The sequence below is a fragment of the Nicotiana tabacum genome, chromosome 2 (genome assembly GCF_000715075.1).
Source record: "Nicotiana tabacum cultivar K326 chromosome 2, ASM71507v2, whole genome shotgun sequence".
Classification (NCBI taxonomy): Eukaryota; Viridiplantae; Streptophyta; class Magnoliopsida; order Solanales; family Solanaceae; genus Nicotiana; species Nicotiana tabacum.
In genome coordinates, this window is record NC_134081.1 from 9,169,953 (window position 1) to 9,192,391 (window position 22,439).

General features: G+C 31.3%; 1 protein-coding gene across 1 annotated transcript; it reads left to right on the forward strand.

The window, feature by feature from the left end:
• Positions 1–376: 376 nt before the first annotated feature.
• LOC107823813 (heavy metal-associated isoprenylated plant protein 5-like) lies at positions 377–3,060 on the forward strand. Its single transcript, XM_016650522.2, has 5 exons — positions 377–513; positions 639–822; positions 1,324–1,565; positions 1,751–1,838; positions 2,064–3,060. The coding sequence occupies exons 1-5, from the start codon at positions 505–507 to the stop codon at positions 2,627–2,629; spliced, it is 1,089 nt and encodes a 362-aa protein (XP_016506008.2). The 5' UTR covers positions 377–504; the 3' UTR covers positions 2,630–3,060.
• Positions 3,061–22,439: the final 19,379 nt, after the last annotated feature.

The following is a 22,439-nucleotide window of genomic DNA, read 5'->3' on the forward strand; positions in this document are numbered from 1 at the left end:
GAATATTTTGAAAATAACTATTTTTAGTATATATAATAACTAAATGAGGACGGATAAAGTAAATTTTACATGTTATTTATTAAATTTCCTCATACATCGTATTCATGTATCTACCATTCACATACATCCATCCATATCTTTCACATACATATATACATTCATCTCCATACCCCCGATCAACAACCCCCTTCCCCAAACCCCAACCCCACAGCCAAATATTAAAAAAAAATAAAAAAAATAAATAGAAGAGTCCAAAAGTGGGGGCTTTCCTAACATTTAAAGTAGAAAAAATGGTGTGCATTAGAAAAATTATGTAAATTCATTGAAACAGTAGCCAAAGCTGATCTCATCAATTAATATTGACTCCAACAAACATTTTTCTATATATTCTCTGATTTGCCTCCATTTCTTCTCTTCAAACCATTCCCTTTAATTCCTTTCCTTACTTCTCTATTATTTCTTCAATATTTCTAACACTTCAATATCTCTTAAAATTTCCTTATAATGGGTGAGGTAAATTCATACTTCTCTATCTCAAAAACCCTTTAAATTCTTTCACAAAATCTCAGTTTAATTCCAATTTCATCTTCATAAATTAACTCAAAGTTTTGATTTTTTTTTTCTATTTTGAGTTTCAGAAAAAAGAAGAAACTAAAGCAGAAGGAGAAGAAAAGAAGAATGACGCCGGCGGCGAGAAAAAGTCCGCCGGTGACGCCGCCGGTGGAAAAAAGGACGACGGCCCTACCGCCATAATATTAAAGCTTGACTTACATTGTGAAGGCTGTGCTAAAAAAGTCAAACGTTCAGTTCGCCATTTCGAAGGTAATTATTAAAAAAAATAATATACAAAACATCATTCATTACATCACTAATTAATCTATTTGGTTTAGAACTTGGAAATTAAACCATTTACTAATAATGGTTTAAATTTTCAATTTGTTTAAAAAATTAGTGAAAGTTTTTGTGAATATTTTAGTTTGTTCCTTGTATTCGCCGGCACATAGTACTTTACGTTTTTGTCAAGGAACTATCATTGGTAGATCCGCATTTAACGTTCTAATTTTACTAGCAAAACTTTTCATCTTATTGCTTTGAAAATTTTAATCAATAAGAATCATAATTCAAATTTTCTATACCAATAGGATAAATAATTATCAGTGCAATTTAACTGATTCTAGCAGATTATCATTACTATATGAAACTTTGATATGAAAAATAATATATTGTTATTGCTCAATTTTATTTGCGTAAAATGTTAATATAATGTCAGTTCACAAGACTTAAACTCTTCGAATTATTGATTTTTTTGGGTTGAAAATGAAGGAGTAAATGACGTGAAGGCAGATTGTGGCAGTGGAAAATTGACGGTAAAAGGGAACGTGGACCCCACTTGGCTACGAGAAAAAGTAGAGAGCAAAACAAAGAAGAAGGTGGTGCTTGTTTCTCCTCAGCCGAAGAAGGACGGCGGCGGCGGTGGCGGTGGCGGAGATAAAAAGTCCGATGAGAAAAAGCCTGAGGAAAAAAAGACAGAGGAGAAAAAATCCGAAGATAAGAAGCCTAAAGAGGTAATTTCACTTTTCTCCCACGTACTGCTTTCCAGTTTCGTTCCTAAACTATAAAGTTAGTAACTGATTCTATTAATTAATTTCTCTATATTTTTTTTTATGTTTAATAAAATTTGGTATTATTAGTTTAACTATTTCTGATTATATTTTTTCCTTTTTTTTTTTTTTTTAATTTGTATGTTTAGCCACAAGTTAGTACAGTGGTTTTGAAGATTCAGTTGCATTGTGACGGGTGCGCGCACAAAATAAAGCGAATTATAAAGAAGATTGATGGTAAGATAAACAACTATGTTGAATTAATTTATTGTCAATTAATTGTTTATTATTAATATAAAAGTAATTCAATTATTTATTAAAAAATTAGGTGTGGCATGCAATCACCTTGTGAATTTTTTAAATAATTATCACAGAAGTTGTAGGAATTATTCCCTTAATATGATTATTATGCTGTTTATGGTGATTGCCATTTTTTTTAATTATTTACTTTTTTATTGACAGGGGTAGAAGAAGTCAAAGTAGATTCGGAAAAAGATTTGGTTACGGTAAAGGGAACAATGGACTTAAAAGAGCTAATTCCTTACTTGAAAGATAAATTGAAACGAAATGTAGAAAATGTTCCACCAAAGAAAGATGATGGAGGTGGTGAAAAGAAAGGCAAAGAAGGCGGCGGTGGCGGTGGCGGTGGCGGAGAGAAGAAAGAAGGCGGCGGCGGTAACGGTGGTGAAGATAAGAAGGAGAAAGCGAGCAACAACGAGAAAAAAGAGGGTGAATCAAAAGCCGAAGGAAGTAAAAGTATAGAGACAAAAGCTGAGGTGAATAAAATGGAATATTATGGTTATAATCCACAAACACATTATGCAATGCCTATGTACAACCAAAGTTACATGAACCAAGATTATGGTGTGACAATGTATGATCATGGTTATAATGAGCATACGGGCTATGTCATGGAGTATGGCCACCATCCGCCATCATATGTGCCGCCACCACCACCACCAACATACTTGAACAACGCACCTCAAATGTTCAGTGACGAAAATCCTAATGGTTGTTCAGTCATGTGATATTAAACAATCATGTGTTACATCGTCTCACTGAGGGAGAGAGTTCAAGAAAATTAGTAAATACATCAAATACACCAGTCTAAGGGAATGTCTCAGTAACTAAGAGAACACAATGAACTATAGCATTACGAGTTCGAATGAGAAACTTTCCCTACTTTGTGTCAAGTGTGTGAAAAGAATCACATATAAGGAGACTTTAAAGAAAAATCATTGAAATGTACACTATATATGAGGGCCCCACTTATGAGATAATATACAAGAAATGGTATATATGAGGACATAGTTTCCTTTAGGGAAATGTCAATAGGTTAGAGAAGAATGGTTAAACCGCCGGCGGTTTAATTAGGTTGTCATATAATTAGGTTTGTCTATTGACTTGTATGTTATTAGCTAGTAACTAGTAATAATATACTTATTCAATTTTGTGCCCACATATATAATTTTCTTTAATTGTCTTTGTTCATTTTTAACATTATCTCATTGTATACATGTAAGCATTCATGTCTTAACCTACGGTGGGTAATAGACCACTTGGCACACGAATATTAATAACAATTTTAATAATATCAATATTTGGTTTGTTCATAAATTAAATTGTTAGATTTGGCAAATAAGGACATGAGAATATGGTTTCCAGTCACATCTTACGTTTATGGTAATGGTAGTTGGATTAGCACCATCAACAAATTAGACAAAATTAAATGTAATAGAAAAAGTATTGTACTCAAATGATACTGTTAAACTAAACCTAAAGTCGAAGTCTCAAAGTATATTAGAAATAATTTAAATTCTTGGAGGAGAAGTACTTGATAAATTTTTCCTTCCAAAGTGTCTTAATGTAACAATTGTACGTGAATAATAATTTCGCAAATATAAAGTCCAACATAACACATTGCACCCACAAAGTCATGCTTTTAATTTACATTCGCATAAACAATATTTTTTTACAATATATATTATACAATATTTATATACTTATTTAAGCAATGTATCTATCATATATAAAAGTATATAATAGTGTATAAATATGTATAATTACTATTATATAAAAGTATATATATATATAATAATGTATAAATGTGTATAAATATCGTAGCTAATAGTGACAAACTTCTGATATTATTTTCAGTTACAATTTTTATTCATAATCAGTCTAAATCTCCATCAAATGACTTCATATTTTGTACACAACCTTCTAATCCTATTTTCAACAAGTCTAAACAGCACTCAGTCCAAATTTTCACAGACGGCATGGGATTCATGTACTTTATAGTTAGTCAATTAGTGTACCACCATTTTTGTAATAAATTGCATTTGAGAAATGGCATCCAAGGAAAAAGTTGACAACTCCTTCTTTGGATTTTCAAATCAAATATTAGTAGCTAGCTAGGGTAAACATTTTCAAATTTGCAATAAGTTGTGATAGAAAATAAAAGATGGCATTAATAATGTGGTACTGAATTTTCTTCAAGCCAATGGCCTAGAGCCTCAAGCTGCCTTTTCTAATTCCCATCAAGAATTTATTGATATAAAGCAATTAGTCAAATCAGCTATATATTATGAACCATTGTTTTCCCATCTTAAACTTTTACAAGATCTGTATATTATGTGCTGCACAACTTATGATTTAAAATTTAATTCACATATATATTAATTCTCTATATAATATTATCACAGTAGGTAGTCGAGCGTGTTTCTTTTTTATACCAATAGTATTGTTATTATTCTCGTATTTTCTTATTCTTAAATTCTATTATTACATATTCTTTTTCTTTTGCTTCGGCTATTTAATTTATTATTTTTATATTGTTATTGCTCCATTTTTTTTATGACTTTCCACTACCGTATTTCTTTCATAAAATTGTTGTGGTTATGATTTCTTTGAGCCGAGGGTCTATCGGAAACATCATCTACCTTTACAAGGTAGGGTTAAGGTCTGCATATATACTACCCTCCCAAACTCCACTTATGGGATTACACTAGGCATATTATTGTTGTTGTTGATATTAATTGTCTACGTAACTAAATTTAACTATTTTACAAAGACTTTAATGTTACAGATAACTTATGGTATTAATGGATGTGCGCAAATGTTTAAGCGAAATTAAAAAGAATCAATTTATATTCACTGATAATGTAACATGCATGTTGTAATAAGTAATATTCTGCTTTCTTTTTCAAGTACTAATTCTATCTATTACAAACGGTTAACATAATTATCTTTTTAGTGACTCAACAACAATCAATGAAGAAGTTGAACTCAACTATAAAACATTTCTTAACTGTCACATGAATCACGAAGAATAGCTTAAAACGGCCCATTATATCCTTTTCTAGAAATTTCAAACCTTTACATATATATATATATATTAGCTTAAGGTTTAAAGATTTAAGACATTAAATTCTAGAAGTAATAGGAAGTTAGTTAGGAGAATTCCAGAAAATTCCAAAATGATAAAAGTGGCTTTTGGGCAGTTGGTTTAGCTGAGAAAAGTGGGTGTGATTAACCTCTAAACAACCAACTACAATATCCCTTAATTAATTAATTATTGGCCTTTTAAGAAAAAATCAAATACCAGAAGCATTCTTAATTTAATAAAAATTTCAAATAAATCGCCCTTTAAACACTGCAAATAGCTCTAATATTTTTTTCCCAAAGCACGTAGTTGTTTGCATGAAAATATCTATTGCATTTTGCCTTTTCATTACAATAAGGGTTAAGGCCTTAATTAAGCAAATTAAATGCTAGGGTTTAACTTCAAGTGGATTTTGGACAAGACCTTTTTAATTTTTTTAAAATTAGTTTTCATCGTTTGGTTAATCATGATGTTGATCACGTTATCTAATTAAGATACTTAATTGAATATAAAAAAATATTTTCCATATTATTCAAGAAATTGACTCTTGTTAACTTCCTTCAGCCATGATAATTGAAGAAAATCAATATTTAGAGCGTCAAGAGAGGTGCTATTCTTTTGTCTATCGTAGAGCCATTTGTTAAAAAGTTCATTCTTGTTTCTTAATAAATAAGGTTCTAAGTATATCTAATTTTATTTATATATGTTTTCACATATATAAAAATCAGATTTGACTATAAAATACTGTATTCTGAAGAACCCGCAAATTCATCGTTAAAATACTGTTGTTTCAGTGCATTATTAAACCAAAATATGTTACCTTTTTACCTTGGAAAGGGAAGAAAGATCAGTAAAAAGATCTAAAAAGACATCCTTAAACAAATGTTAATTAACTTTCCATGCAGCATATGCACGAATTGCATGCAATACAAATTTTTGTTTGGCAATCAGGGAACTGTTGGTTGAAGACTTGTTTAATTAAGCTCTAATACTTGGTTTATTTTTTCTTATTAAATAATTCATCGCTAGTCAAATCTGAGGGTAGCAGGTCAAGTCAAGGCGGATTAAGGATTTGAAATGTATACGTTCTTGTAATAAACTCAAGTTAATATACAATAAAAGTTAAATTTACAGTCAAATATTTATAGATAATTTATTGATTATCTTAATACTTGTACACGAGACATGGCGCAGCTTCAGCTGACCGAGGACATGATCTTTGATAGGAAGATATGGATGTCGAGTATTAGGGTAGTAGAGTAGGTAGTACTCTAGAGTGTTCATAACAGTAGTATTAGCATGCAGTTTTACTTTCTGTTGGTAGTAAGGGTTTTATGACTAATCGTTGTTTTCTTTCATTGTTGATCACCTTATTATCTTGTTGTTTTTATTCTGCTTTTATATGGTTTTTGGTACTGTCCCTTCTTGTCTATATTTTCATTAATGTGGTACTTATGCTTTCATGAGCCGGAGGTCTATTGGAAACAACCTCTTTATCCTCACAAGTCACAAGGTAGAGGTAAGTTCTGCGTATACACTATCCTCCACTTGCCCCACAATGTGGGATAATACTAGGTATGTTGTTATTGTTGTTGTTGTCGTCGTCGTTAATACTTGTACATGATCTAAGCAAAGCCATTTTTTGGATCAAATTCGATATTGAAAAATATATTATGTTGTATTGGGTGACCAGGATCTAAAAAAAGAATTACATAAAGTGTTTTTATTTTAAAATAATTTGTCTTTTAATAATCATGTTTTAATATATTTGGTTAGAGATAATGAGATATAACTCATAGGGATGTAAGTGTAAAATTTTCATAATATAGGATATGTAAGTGTTTAACTTTAAAACACAAATTTAGAAGGTCTAAATCGCATTCAGAGAATGCGACTTATAACTCGCGTTCTCTGAATGCGACTTATAAATCACACTTAAAAACTAAACGCAACTTATAAATCATCTTAGGTTAATTATGCAACTTATAAATCATTTGTTTGCGATTTATTGTAAATCGCATTAATTGAATGCAACTTCCAAATTGTCATTACTTAAATGCGACTTATAGCTCGGTTTCACTGAATAAGTTATTTAAACACTTTCCCCTCATCATTTTGGCTAATAGAACTGAGAGAATGAGTATAAGTAAAACTAATTCCCAGAACATAAAAGAGTTTCAGCTAAAGAATCCTACTGTAGAAGAAAGTTTACCAGTTTGGCCTACTTAATAGATAATTAAACATGTAAGTACAAAATTACGACAACACCTAATGCTAAGATTGATTTAATGCATTCCGACTATATCAAAAATCACGATTATTTATCAAATGTCAGCAATCAAGAATTCTTTAGCTCATTATTATTTTCATAAAGAACCCATCAAGGTCCCATCTTTCCGTGAAATACGCAAAAACATGGATAGTGATTAGTGAGGATTAATTAACTATCAAATTATTTGCAAGTCCAAATTCCAAAAGGCTAGTCTTCGTATTAAACAACAATTCATAATTAAATGAAATACATTATAAAAATTAAATTCAGAATCCAGTTGCTAACACTCTATGTCGCTAACTTTAACGCATAGGATACGAATCCCGACTGACCATCAAATGAAATGTGAATAACCCATCCTCCTCTCTTTTCCCCTTCCGATTCTATCGGTGCTTGATACCGTCTAAAAATATTTCATCATAGATGATTAAAACATGTTTATCTATATAGACTAAAGAGAATAATAGAGAACTGGAACTTAAATATACATGCATGCATTTACATATATACATACATACTTAATGCAGGTAAATTAACATAAAATTTATATTAAAAAAATAGCGTTAGTTGTGACAAATTCATAAAAAGATTATTCTACTCATAATGTTACTGAACTCAAATAATTTTTTTTAAAATAAGATATAAATTATTTAAACTATAGGTAAAATACCTAGGTTAAAGAATTAAATATTATTAATATAAAAGGTAATACATAGATGAATTGGAGGATGGAAAATGTTAAGGGCAAAAAAACAGAGAGAGGTTGCTTAGGATAAAAGGGAGAGAATATCTATTGTTTAATTGAATCACTCATCATAATATGGTTCATTTTCTTATGGCATAACAATTTCTTTCACCATAACAACATCCCTCGCAAATCCTTGCTCATAATATACACGTGCAACGCACGCATAAACATTAAAAAAAAAAAAACAGGTCTATTTAATAAAGTTGTTAATTATAGACCTTACATATGCAATCGTAAACTGCAATTATATATGCACTTTTAACTTTAAAGACAAGCACAAGTCATTTTGAGTTTCATTTTCTCGTTCCCTTTTGAATACGTAATTGGCTGCATGTTTATATTTGGTGCTATCATAAGAGTTGTCATACACGATACTTGAGTGCTATTTTGGCATTCTTTTTGAGATATAAATATGACAATCTACTGAAAAACGAGTTTTTATGTAGGAGAATTAATGTCTTTTTTAGTTGAATTTGTATATGATAGGTGTCAGAAAACACATTTTCCCCCTTGAGCTTGAGGTCAATTCCTTTGACACATATCTCTATTACAAGGAATCTTTTACCCACCAAACATTTTTTGAATGTGTATAAGATAAACCATTCGAAAATAACTTTTTTACTTTCATAAGGTAGAGAAAAGGTCTGCGTACATGCTATACTTCTCAGACCTCACTTGTGAGACCGCATTGGGTATATTATTATTGTTGTTATTGTTGTTATCTAAGACATACTACCATATTTGCCACATGGCGCGCGGGAGATTGTGTGTTTGACCACTTTGATCATGATTAATCTTTTAAATTTATGAACTCTACTAAAATGAAAAATTGTTGGATTAATTAGTTATGCGTGATATAAACTACCGGCTAGTTAATGTATTCTTTTTCCCTTTCTATGCTTTCAATCTCTATATAAATATACAAGCTCGCTTTGAAACAAAAGTACTCACTTTTGATCTAAAGACAATTTTAATTTGACTCCTCCTTTGTATTTTAGATTTTGTCATTAAACTTATCGAAATAACTTTTCATTAATATATTATTTTATCGAGATTTAACTTAAATCGCCACGGTATCTTCTTGCTCCAATACATAGTTTGCTTTTGTTTATTTATTTTTTATTTCTCTATGTGTTACGAAATGATGGTTGAAATTATGCTTTTCTTAAGCTTAGGTTGATCTATCAGAAACGATATCTTTATCTTTACAAAGGTAAGAGTAAGATCTACGTACATATTACCATCTCCAAATTTTATTGTGAGATTTCACTCAATATTTTATTATTGTTGTTATTGTCGATGCGATACGAGTTGAACATCAAATCATTTGGCATATTTGAAAGTCCAGGATAATACAAACAATAATAAGCAACGCTGCCATAATGTATTAAGTGTTCGTTTGCGTGGTGCTTTGGCAACATATCCATATATCTCCCGTTGTTTCATGGAAAAGCATTACTCAAAGCCAAGAAGTATATTTTTATAACGATAAGAGAATGACGACCAGAAAGCTAAACCACAAAATGTAAAGTTAGAAAAATCCCATAAAACAAAAAGGAAAAAAACTAAAGCAAAGAGCAAGCTTACACAAATTTCACTATGAAAATGCTTAATTATGGCGTCACTACTTTTTTTTTCTTTTTTCTACAAACAATTAAAGTATAATACTTATAAAGTTGAACTCTCTCATTCCGACTTTTACTTTTCCAAATAGCAACCTAAAAAAGGAAGCAACCACACTGAGAAAAACGAGGTTGATTTTGGTTGTCTGTAACGCACACGAACGACACACAAAAAAAAAAAAAAAACTTTTATAACTAAAGGTTAACCGAGTATTATGCAATGATATCATAAAGAATATTAAAAAATTATATCACTCGTAAAGTATTAAATATAAATTCTTTATGATCAAAATTATTAATTAATAAATTTGATAAAAAATAATAATTAAACTGCTATACTATCACATGTTTATAATTTATTAACAAAGACTTTTTTTTTAATTATTTGATTATATAAGTTAAATCATTTAACAAAGTAAAGGCCTAACTTTCTTTTTACTCTTTTATCTTTTGTACTTTAGGAATTAAAAACACTTGTGCAAAATTACGTGTGTGTTTAGAATTCAAGTTTCTTTAGGTTAGAATGAAGACAAAAGAAATGGAGCCAATGATTGTTAGGATAAAAAAACTAATGACGTATTTTCATGCATCACTCAGCATGTTTAATAGGGACGTCTTTTAAATTCGCTATCATAGATCATTATCAAACCACTCAAAAAGAAATTCTTGATTTTATATTATGATCGATTTAATTTTTAGCATAGCTTTCTTTTCTTCTTGGAATTCTCTTAAGTCGTGATAATTTATTAAAATTAAATAACTATAGTGCTAAATGTCATGTTTGGACAAATCATTCATTGTCTCAGATTTTAATTTTCTATTAACCGTTTAACTACGTACGAGATTTACCTTATAGAAGGATATAAGCAAATGCTTTTCATGAAACAAAAAAAAAACAGATTCTAATTGCCACACTAGAGAAGAAATATTTTGTTACTTGTATTCAAAATCAGAAACCTACACTTCAACTAGGAATCCAAAACTTATTTTAATAAAATTTAACTTATATACATTAACAACATAGAGTACTATTTTATTCTAACATAGCATATAACATATATATCTTACTTTGCAGATTTTTAATTCATTTTACTATGGACCTTTATATGTAGTAATGAAGCTAAAGCATGCACTAACACTCCAATAATAGTTTGATCGTGCTGTCAAACCTTCCTATAACAGTCGTATTTGTTTCGATATCTTTTGGTTACTATAGTGAAGTGTTATTATAGAAGACATATATTATACAATCAGATCTCTTTATAACAATATTCATATATAACAATCATTCACTATAATAATCTTTTCTCGAAATCGGTTTATTATGTTATAATATATGTCCTCTATAACAATATTTTACTATAGCAGCCAAAAAATATCAGAGCAAATGAAACTGTTATAGAGAGGTTTGACTGTAACATAACATAAAAATTGATTTCGAGAAAAATTTAATTTTTATAGTGAATGACTATTATATATGAACGTTGTTATAGAGATATCTGACCGTAGAACAAGTAAGAATAAAAATGTCGTACTAATTATAAATTTTGTGAAGCATGTAAACAGTGTCTGTGCGGATACTAAATTTAACTTCAACTTTGTATTTAGCACATTAATCATTCAACATGCCACGAAGCCAAAATGCTGACAGTTTCGTTTGTGATTAAATTAAGTTCAGAATTATTACAAAAAAAATTTAAAAAAATTAAGTTCAGATTTCCGTTTATGTGTTTCAAGTTCATTATGTGAAGAATGGTTATTACAAAAAGTGAAAAGACTTTGAATATGACAATTATCAAAAGGAATATGAGCGAAAAGACGAGAAATATATATCTAGGTATTTATATATATGTCCAAAACATTCTAAGAAATGGAAAATCACAATCGTCTTAGCTTTTGGAAATGGTTGAGTGGGAGTGGGTCATCCAATCATTAGAGCAATTTGATGCTATCTTTTTCCTATATTTGGCATGGCGTATACCCATTTCCATCACAAGGCTTCTGATTCAACACGCATTGATTTAATTCTTTTTTTTTTTGTAAAGAAAAGAAAAAAGTGCATCCGTAAAATTTTGTTAATTTTGTTTTTATATAGCTTAACATTAATTAATGGAATCATCTCTAATAATTACATTGTATTGCCTAATTATAACAACGACGGCAACAGTAACAACAAACTCGGTGTAATTCCACGAGTGAATTTGAGGAGAGTAATGTGTACGCACACCTTAACCCTAGCTTGAGAAGGTAGATATGTTGTTTACGATTGACCCTCGACTCAAGGAAAGATGCAAAAATAAGCAGTAGCAACATATAGTAACATCGATAAAATAACAAGAAATTCAAAGTGAAAAAAACATCAGATAGTAATATAAAACCTAAAGAACTAAGAAAGTACAAAGCTAACATTGACAAGTGATGCTTGCTCAGTTGGTAAATCACCTCCATCCACGACCGTTAGGACCTGGTTCGAATTAGCTAGAGGGGAAGTGTGAAAATACTATAGATCCTCCTAAATTAGGAGGGATTTAAAAAAAAAAAAAAAGAAGCTAACATTACTGAAATGTCCGGGCAAAATCCATTAATTAAGAGAACTTAAAAAGAGATTCAACATTAATGTGCCATTTTGTGAAAAAAAAAAAAAAAAAGTTCTGTGGTGCCAGTCGCCCGAGGTCTACAAGATCACATAAATGAATAATGTTTATTTTCAAAAAAAGAGTATTAATAGTTTTTTTATAGTAAAGAATAGTAACGAGATTTTATTGGGAAGGAGCAAGAACTATCTTCCAATGTACGAAAATATTATCTAATATTAACATCATATCATTAAGAATTATTAGAATTGGAAGGTACTTTTTCCAGATAATTAAAAGGAAAGAAAAGTTAATCTTGATGAATTTCAATAAATAAATAAAAAAGTTTGAGTAGAATTTCAATAGAAATTTAAGAAAGATAAAGATATGTGATTGATGAATTTCGGCATCGCAACTCATTTCAGTGAATCGATAACCAAGATTGTAAATTACCTACTAACATTGATTGGATATGTAATCATAACTTTTTCATACCCAATGTTTATAATAAATCAATAATTGCAAAAGAATATATATATATATATGTTCAATTTCTGGATTTGGATGAAAATACCTTTTAAGCAATATATTTTTGAATTATATCCGATCCTCTTGACAGCACATTGTTTTTGTTATATTCATGATATACTCTAATTTAATTTAGGCATTTTAGAAGAATTACTATTTATTCTAACAACTGTAGATCGAACTTATCCAAATTTTAACAGTACGATAATTGGCTGTCCACCGCCGTTAAAATTAAGCTCTCAAGAAACTGCAACTTCATATAATTCAGATAAGAAGGAATCTTCCAAATACTAAGGAGTAAGGAGTGAGTTGGGTCCTCATTTGGCAAGCTAAGGACAGGCTTTTACAGCCTAAAGAAAATGGGAGCCACTTCACAGCAAAGCCAAGTACATATAATATATTTGAAAATAAATTGAGTGCCAGAAGGAAAGCATAAATTAAACTCAGCAATTAAGATAAATCACATCTACTTAGGACCAACTTCAAAATAGAGACAAGAGTGAGTTGCTCTTACCACCCTTCACTTTCAACCAAAAGATTGTGAGTTCGAGTTACTCCAAGAGCAAGGTGGGGAGTTCTTGGAGGGAGGGAGCCGAGAGTCTATCGGAAACAGTCTCTCTACCCCAGGGTAGGGGTAAGGTCTGCGTACACACTACACTCCTTAGATCTCACTAGTGGGATTATACTAGATTGTTGTTGTTGCTGTTGTTCAAAATAGAGATAAGTGATGACAAGAAGACACTCTAATTTTCGTTGATGATTCAACTGGTGTTTTCGCGTAAAAAAAAAGAGAAGACAATCTGGTGCACAAAAAATTTCGCATTTACACAAGATCCGGAAAATGGCCGCACTCCAAGGAGTGTGATATAGACAGTCTATCCTAATACTGTTGGGTTTTTAAGCTTGATTTAGCTTAAAATAGGGTGAATGAGAAATGGAGGAAAAAATAAAATTTTGATTTTTCCTCATTTACAATGGAATATTGTCCCATATTGGAGGAGGAAAGCTCATTTATTGAGTATATATATGATTGCACTTCTTCTAGTTCTTGAAAAGTTGAGAAGAAGGCAAGCCTCCCGCCGTTGTCGCTCGGTTTCGGCTTTATTGATTAGGTTTTTGGACCAAATTTATTTGTTAAAAATTAATATTTAATCCAAATCGACCTTTTTTAACGATAATTTGAAGTTTCCGATTTTATTTTGCATAAATAGCCATTTACGTAATAGTCGTTTACGTGAACGGTCATCTTGAAGAGTTGCACACGGTCATCTTGAAGAGTTGCGCCTATTCATTTAAGCCCAACCTGCTGTCTATAAATTGCAGGCAATTCCCTCAGATTTTCCTTTGTTCGCTGAAACACTGGAGTTTGAAGTACCGTTATACCAGTGTGTAATCCGTTCTATCATGGGAGAAAATAATCCACAACCTCGGGTACTAGGAGGGGATTAAGTTCTCTAAGAAAATACTGTGAATTCAGTGGGCTCGGATTAAATTCTGCTTCTTCTACCTTTCTATTTTTTCGTTGTTTTTCATCTCCAGAATTATTTTACAAATACATATTATTACTAACAAGCTAAAGGAACTTAATTATATTCTGTATTTGTTTTGTATATATTGTTCTGGAGACTAAAACATGTGTGGTTTTCTACTCCTAGTTTGAAGATTAAAGTTATCAGATAATGCTGAGTTCTTTGAAAATATATATCCGTATAACAAGGAATGTGAGTCGTTTGGTGAAGGATCTAAACGACCTCGGGAAGAAACAAAAGAAAGTATATGTAATCAGGAGGATTCAAGACGTAGTAAACGTCAAAGAACGTCTAGTTCATTTGGACCAGATTTTGTGACTTTCTTATTAGAAAATGAGCTTCGAACATTTAAAGAAGCTATGTCTTCTTCGGAATCATTATTTTGGAAAGAGACAGTCAATAGTGAAATAGAAACCATATTGAACAACCATACATGGGAATTGATTGATCTTCCTCCTGAAAATAAACCGTTGGGTGCTAAATAAATTTTTAAGAGGAAAATAAAAGATGATGACACTATTGATAAATATAAGGAAAGACTTGTGGTCAAAGGGTATAGACAACGAGAAGGTCTTGACTATTTTGATACATACTCTCCAGTTACAAGAATTACGTCTATACGACCGTTAGTAGTATTAGCTGCGGTATATGGTCTTGAAATTCATCAAATGGACGTTAAGATGACCTTCTTAAATGGAGATTTGGAGGAATCAATTTACATGAAATAACCTAAAGGGTTTGTGGTTCCAGGTAAAGAAAAGTGGGTATGTAGACTTGTTAAGTCCCTTTACGAACTAAAACAAGCACCCAAATAATGCCATGCAAAATTTGACCAAATAATGTTGTCAATTAGTTTTAAGATAAATGAATGTGAAAAATGTGTATACATTAAAAATATTCCAAATCACATAGTCATTGTTTGCTTATATGTGGATGATATGTTGATAATGAGTAATGACATTGCCAACATAAATGTGACTAAGTATATGAGAACTAGCAGGTTTGATATGAAAGACTTGGGAGTTGCCGATTTAATTCTGGGTATTAAGATTCATAAGACTTTTCAAGGTCTGGCATTGTCACAATCTCATTACATTAAAACAGTACTTGAAAAATTCAAACACTTAGATTTTAAAGTTGCAAAGATACCAATTGACGTGAATCTTGCGCTAACAAAGAACAAAGACAAAAGCATATCACAATTGGATTATGCTCGTGTGTTGGTATGTTTAATGTATATCATGAATTGTACACGACCAGATATAGCTTGTGTTATAAGTAAATTGAGTCGATACACGAGTAATCTAGGTCAATCTCACTGGATGGCAATGAAACGAGTTTTGAAATATTTAAAACATACCTAGGACTTTGCTTAGTATTACAGTAAATATTCTACCGTGGTTGAGGGATACCGTGATGCAAATTGGATCATGGGTTCAACTGATTCTAAGTCCATAAGTAGATATGTATTCACTATTGGTGGAGGGGCAGTATCTTGGAAGTCGTCCAAACAAACTTGTATTGCCCGCTCTACAATGGAGACTAAGTTCATAGCCTTAGATAAAGCCGGTAAAGAAGCTGAATGTTTCTGAAATTTCTTGGAAGATATTCCATTTTGGCGCAAACCGTTGGCCCCGATATATATATATTGCGATAGTCAAATGGCAATTGGAATGTCTGGGAGCGTTATGTATAATGGTAAATCTCGTCATATACGACGAAGACATAAAACCGTTAGGCAATTACTTTCTAGAGGAATTATCATGATTAACTATGTAAAGTCAAGCGGTAATGTGTTAGATCCACTTACGAAAGGCCTAACTAGAGAGGTAGTTGAGAAATCATCAAGGGGAACGGGACTGTGGCCGAGGACAAGTCATTATGGCTGTAACTCTACCTAGAAGACTGGAGATCCCAAGATCTAGGTTCAAGGAGATCAAACAAAGTCATTAATAACGGTTCAACATTGTCAACTAAAATATTTGGTCCATTCTCGTGATGAGACAATGTTCAGTACCAAGGATAAAATATTAAGGCTTTTTAATGATTTCTAAATTTAATACGGGGTATATCAAAAAGTGTATCTACGGGATGACACATTTAGGAATCACCTATATAAGTGTGAAGTGTTAGCCGCTTCAAGGAGAATTTTGTAAGGCCAGTTCTCTATGCACTTATGAAACCAGGCAGTGTTCATGGCTGAAACAAACACAACAATAAGAACCAAAGACGGTTAAGAGTTGCTTGTGTGACTTATGGTTGTCTAGGTATACACCAAAGTTCTACGGTTCAAACATATCAAATCTACTAATTGACCAAGTATATCCGACATAAGTTCACTACAAAAAGTTCAAAGGAAAATCTATTCATCGAGATGCGATTACTCCTTGCTTGCGAATCACACAGTTTTCGTGCATATTTTCGTGATATAGCCATTCCTCATTCATGTGGAGGATTGTTGGGTTTTTAAGCTTCGTTTAGCTTAAAAGAGAGTGAATGGGAAATGGAGGAAAAAATAAAATTTTAATTTTCCCTCAGTCAAAGCAACATTGTCCCATATTGGAAGAGCAAAGCTCATTTGTTGAGTATATATATGATTGTACTTCTTCTAGCTCTTAAAGAGTTGAGAAGATGGCAAGCCTCGCGTCGTCGTCGTCGTCGCTCGCTCGGCTTCGGCTTCGAAAATTTATTTGTTAAAAATTAATATTTATCCAAATCGACCATTTTTGTAACGGTAATTTAAAGTTTTTCTCCGATTTTATTTTTCCGTTTTATTTTGCATAAATAGCCATTTATGTAATAGCCGTTTAGGTGAACGATCATCTTGAAGAGTTGCACACGGTCATCTTGAAGAGTTGCACCTCTTCATTTAAACTCAACCTGTTGGCTATAAATAGCAGGCCATTCCCTCAGATTTTTCTTTGTTCGCTGAAATACTGGGTTTGAAGTACCGCTACACCAATGTGTAATCCACTCCTGGGAGGAAATAATCCACAACCTTGAGTACTAGGAGGGGATTAAGTTTCTTAAAAAAATACTGTGAATTCAGTGGGCTCAGATTAAATTTTGTTTATTCTACATTTCTATTTTTTCGTTATTTTTCATCCCTAGAATTATTTTACAAATATATATTATTACTAACAAATACAAGCATTAGTGGCAGCTTTCACGACTCGAAACCATGAACTATCGGTCACACAGAGACAACTTTATCATTGTTCCAAGACATTTTTTGTTTGTTTTCAGTGTATATTAATAAAATAGATGCTGAAAGGGAACCTTGGCGTAACTTATAAAATTGTTGTCATGTGACCAAGAGGTTATGAGTTCGATCCGTGAAAACAACATCTTGCAGAAATATAAGGTAAGACTGCGTACAATAGACCCTTATGGTCCGGTCCTTCCCTGGACCCCGCACATAGCGAAAACTTAGTGTATCAGGATGCCCTTTTTTAGATCATGAGGGTAATTCAACCCCAAAATCTAGTTTGTTTTTGTTGTATGTTAAGGAAATAGACTTCACTTTAAACATAACACAATCCTAATTATAAACTAGTAAATGTAACTTATAAGGTTAGAATTGTCCAAAAATATATAAGGAAACAATAATTTACTCTTTGAATTAATATGTGATCTTAATATTATCCGTGAATATTACTTAAATCCTATTTATAATATTACTGTAGGTTTAGGTACACAACATAAGCAGCCAGCAAATACCTTATTTTAATTAGGTCATAGTAGCCTTTGAATGACCCTACTCAAAAAGCATGCTTTTGATCGTTTTTCTTTTTCTATCTTTTTTTTGGTAGGACGGATAGCAAGATGAGGTCATATTTTTCAATAATAAAGGCCACGTATGTACCTACCTCAAACAATATCTATTGATATAAATTAACTAAAATAAACTTTTAAGTTTATTTGCTATATGTTTATCCCAATTCTTAATTTCAAATCATGTTTGCTGACTACGTACATGTTTGTCTTATGTAACAAATTATATGCAAGTTTTAGTAGTTGTCTTTTATTTGTATATGTGTTGTGCACGACTAGTTTTCATTTTCTATTAGGCAGGCTAATTACGATATGCTTATATATAATAATTAATAATTAAAATATTCTCTTAGCATAAGAACCAAGTAAATGAGACAATAGTGTACCTTAAATTGTCACTTCTAAAAGCATATGTAAATGTGCATATTAGAAACAGAAGTAGATTTAGGATTTCAGTCAATAAATATGAAATAACACTACTCTTATTAGTTATTTGTAACAATGCAATAAATATTAATTATAGACTGATGTTTTTGTCCAGTCTTAAACTCCGATTCTTAAACTCAAAGCTGACCAAAAATGCCCATTTTGAGCTTGCTCAGGCAGGTATAGATGTTTCCCTAAATTTTAAATTTACAAATACTTAAGTTTATGAGTGTACCTGTATCTGCTGTTGAAATCTACATTAATTTGCTGCCAAATAGAAGCTTCTAGAAAATGCAATGATTATATTTTTCTTGAGCCGATGGTTTATCGGAAACAACCTCTCTACCTCCATAGGGTAGGGATAAGATCTGCGTACGCGCTACCCTCCTCAGACCCCACTTACGAAATTACATTGAATATGTTATTATTGTTGTAGAAGCTTCTAGAGGAATTGGTGGCATGGTTCATACATCAAGAATTCCAGCAAAAACAAGATAAATGCAGCTTCAAACCCACATCATCTCCATAATTGATAGTTCTATAATTGTATTATGATTTATTCTAGTATTACTATTACCTAATACATAGTGATGAGATTTCATGAAAAATGTATTAAGGTGTTTCACTAAGATTGAGCCGACCGCTACTCAAGGGCAGATTTAGACTCAAATTAGGAGGCACGTAAATTCATAATCTTTTCGTCAAATTAAATATTTTATGTATATATTTTATAGAATTGATCTAATATTATTTTTGATCCCATGATCTAAAAAGACTGAACGTTCCACTTGCATAAATGTTAAATTATTTATCCAAAAAAATGGATTAATATTTTTTTTCCTCCTTTTTAAGTGTTGCTCATGTTCAAAATCCTAAATTCGCCTACTCGTCATAAATTCATTTTCTTAGGCCTGCGTTCAAGTATCTTTGTCACTTACACATCGAAATCCAAATTTGCAACCGACTTTGCAAGCCATAGAAATTTTCCATGCACTCTTTTAGTTTTTTTCTTTTTTTTCTTTCCTCTCGCCCACATCGAAAATTTAAGTACTATAGATTCAATCTTAAGGTTTTCGGTATTGAACCCATTATATATTAAAATTATGGGTTCATATATATTATTTTTTGCATGCTTAATGAATATTTACACAAATTGATACTCCACATAGATAATATTGGATTCAGATGGTTCAGATTAGTTTGATACCAGTAGACTGCATCCGCCTCTGCTTGCCGAAGTCTTAGAATGACTATATGTTATATTCAATGTAGAAATTTCTAATAGGAAGTGTTTTCCTCTTAAATAAGTTCTACGAGGCACGAACTTGAATTAATCGAACCAATAAATTTCAAATACCACACGTTTAGAAAGGTTGTATTTAACGTTTAAACTCTAACACATGTGATCATGTGTAGGAATCGCATGCCCACACATTTTATTCAACTGAACCCTAAAAATACCTAAAACAAATTAAGTACATGTGGAAATCACTAGTGTGGTCCAAGGTAATTAAGAAAGGGTTTGGAGATTTGTAAACCACTAAACTAATTAATAGTAGTACAGTGACATCTCTGAAATGTTTACAGTAATGACCTAATTTAATTAGATCCATAAAGAAAATGAAGTTTATTGAGGAAATGGTTCACATCAACTATACATTGCCTTTAATTTATTACAAGACAGCACCAAAAACAGGCATTGTGGCAATGAGTCATGAGATTGACCTTCCAATGCCTCTGACTCAGCTATAATTATGACGTGGCCATGTTTTTGGCTTTTTCTTAAAAAAATAAACATAAATAATTAGCCATTTCAACCACACACAAAAAACAATTACCAAGAGATCGAGGTGTCAAGGATTTCAAAATAAAATCATAGAACATAACTCTTCCAAAATTCTTTGAATACAAACGCATGCCCTATGCCTTAAAAATAAATATTACATCGTTTAAGGAGTCAAATAGTTTTCTTTGCATTAAATTTTAAATATTCTTAAATTTAGAAAATATAATTTATAATATTTTCATGTGGTTTATAGATATGTAAAAAAATCAAAAAAATGAAGAAAACGATATACATATTCAAATCTATAGTTAAATGCATTAACCCGTTACTTCAAATTCTATATAAATGTTTCATCGATTAGTGGAGCACAACGAGCACGGGGTATGAAAAATTGGCGATGAATCTGCTATGTTACACAATAAAGCTCTCTATGAAGCTCACTTTGCTAGGATAAGAGGGTGAGAGGCACCAAAAGGGTGTTAACCGACACTTCTTCGTCGGAAAAATTACTATATCTCGATAATTTTTTAAAATATATATATATATACTATATAATGACACCCGTTTTGACTTCTTGATGAGTTTATTTCGTTATATTTTGACTCACCTTAACAAAAATCATGGCTCTGCCACTGATAAGAGGTTGCCCGTAAAGTTAAGATGTGTAATTCAACTTTTCAGACAGTTTAGGGTGCATCTTATATATTTTCCCTTGAATATTGTAAGCAAGTGATTGTGAATATTTTTTTTTTTTCAAGTATAAAAAGTAATTATCCCCTAAAACTTATATGTGAAATTAAGCCTTAATACCATTTTGATAATATAGCCAAACTTAATGACATCCATGCATATGATGATGATCATAGCTCATGACATGGCCATGTATGATGGGCAATGCATGACGTGGCTTTTTTGGTTAATGTATTTGGATGTGAGTATGAACTAAAAGGGATTTGAGGAATAATATTTTGGACTAAGAGGAGGATAAAATAGGAACATCGCACCAAACATGACTTAAGGAAAACGGTGGGTCCCATTCCACGTCATTCTTGCATGCTGCCAATGTGGATTTTGAACTTGTACGCCAAAGTCCAAAAAACCCACCCGTGGTTATAGAGGTTGTTACTAATATATAGTAGTATTACTTACTAATTACCTTTCCTTTTCAAAACTTTCACAGTCCATAAATAATTGAATATTAGAGAATAATAAACTATTCTTAAGAACAAAATTGAAGAATAAACTGGATGTTTCTTATATATTTTTAGTAGGGCAAGATACAAAATTGATTGGTTGGCCGAAATTGTATTTGCTGGCCAAAAAATATATAAAATAAGTGTATTATATATATATATATATATATATATATATATATATATATATTGTCGGTTATTATTTTTTGGAGCGGCTAAAAATATACACTTTTCTTTTTAGTACCTAGTAGGCTAGTACTTGATTTTTTGTGTGAAATATAAATTAATGCTAGCATATTTGTAATTTTTCCAAATTTTTTAATTATTTATTTGATTGTCCTTGAGCTAATAAAACGGTGAAAGGGGGGAAAAAGAAGCCTTATTCTAATTTCTTTGGGTGTTCAAAGTCAATTATTTACATCGTACCAAAACACAATAAAGTATTTAAGCGATCATTGTGCCTTGTTTTGTGATGATCCAATCCAATACTTTGATATTAGAAAAAGGAAAATGATGATTAATTGTTATTAAGAAAACACTCTTTTGAATCATATTAAAACAAGCAGTCAAGAAAAGACAAGACCAATAGGAAAAGAAGAAAAAATTGAAGAATTATTGCTTCATTTGGACAAAGAATATAGACGAATAAGAATTAAACCAAAGTAGAATATTTCAAGTCAAAGTTACATTCAAATGAACCTTCCCTTTACAATTCATATCCAGGGAAGAAAAAATTTAAGCTGAGAACACTAACATGTGGAACAAGCCAGACATTAGTAAAAAATAAAAAGGGCGATCCGGTGCACTAGACATTTCGTATTCACACCGAGTTTGGGGAAGGACTGCACCCCAAAGGGTAATGTAGACATGCTACCCTAATGTAAGCATTAACGGCTACTTCCACGACTCAAACATGTAACTTATAGGTTACACGGAGACAACTTTACTATTGTTCCAATGGACCTTTCTAGTCAAAAATATTAGTAGGTTGTTCCATATAGA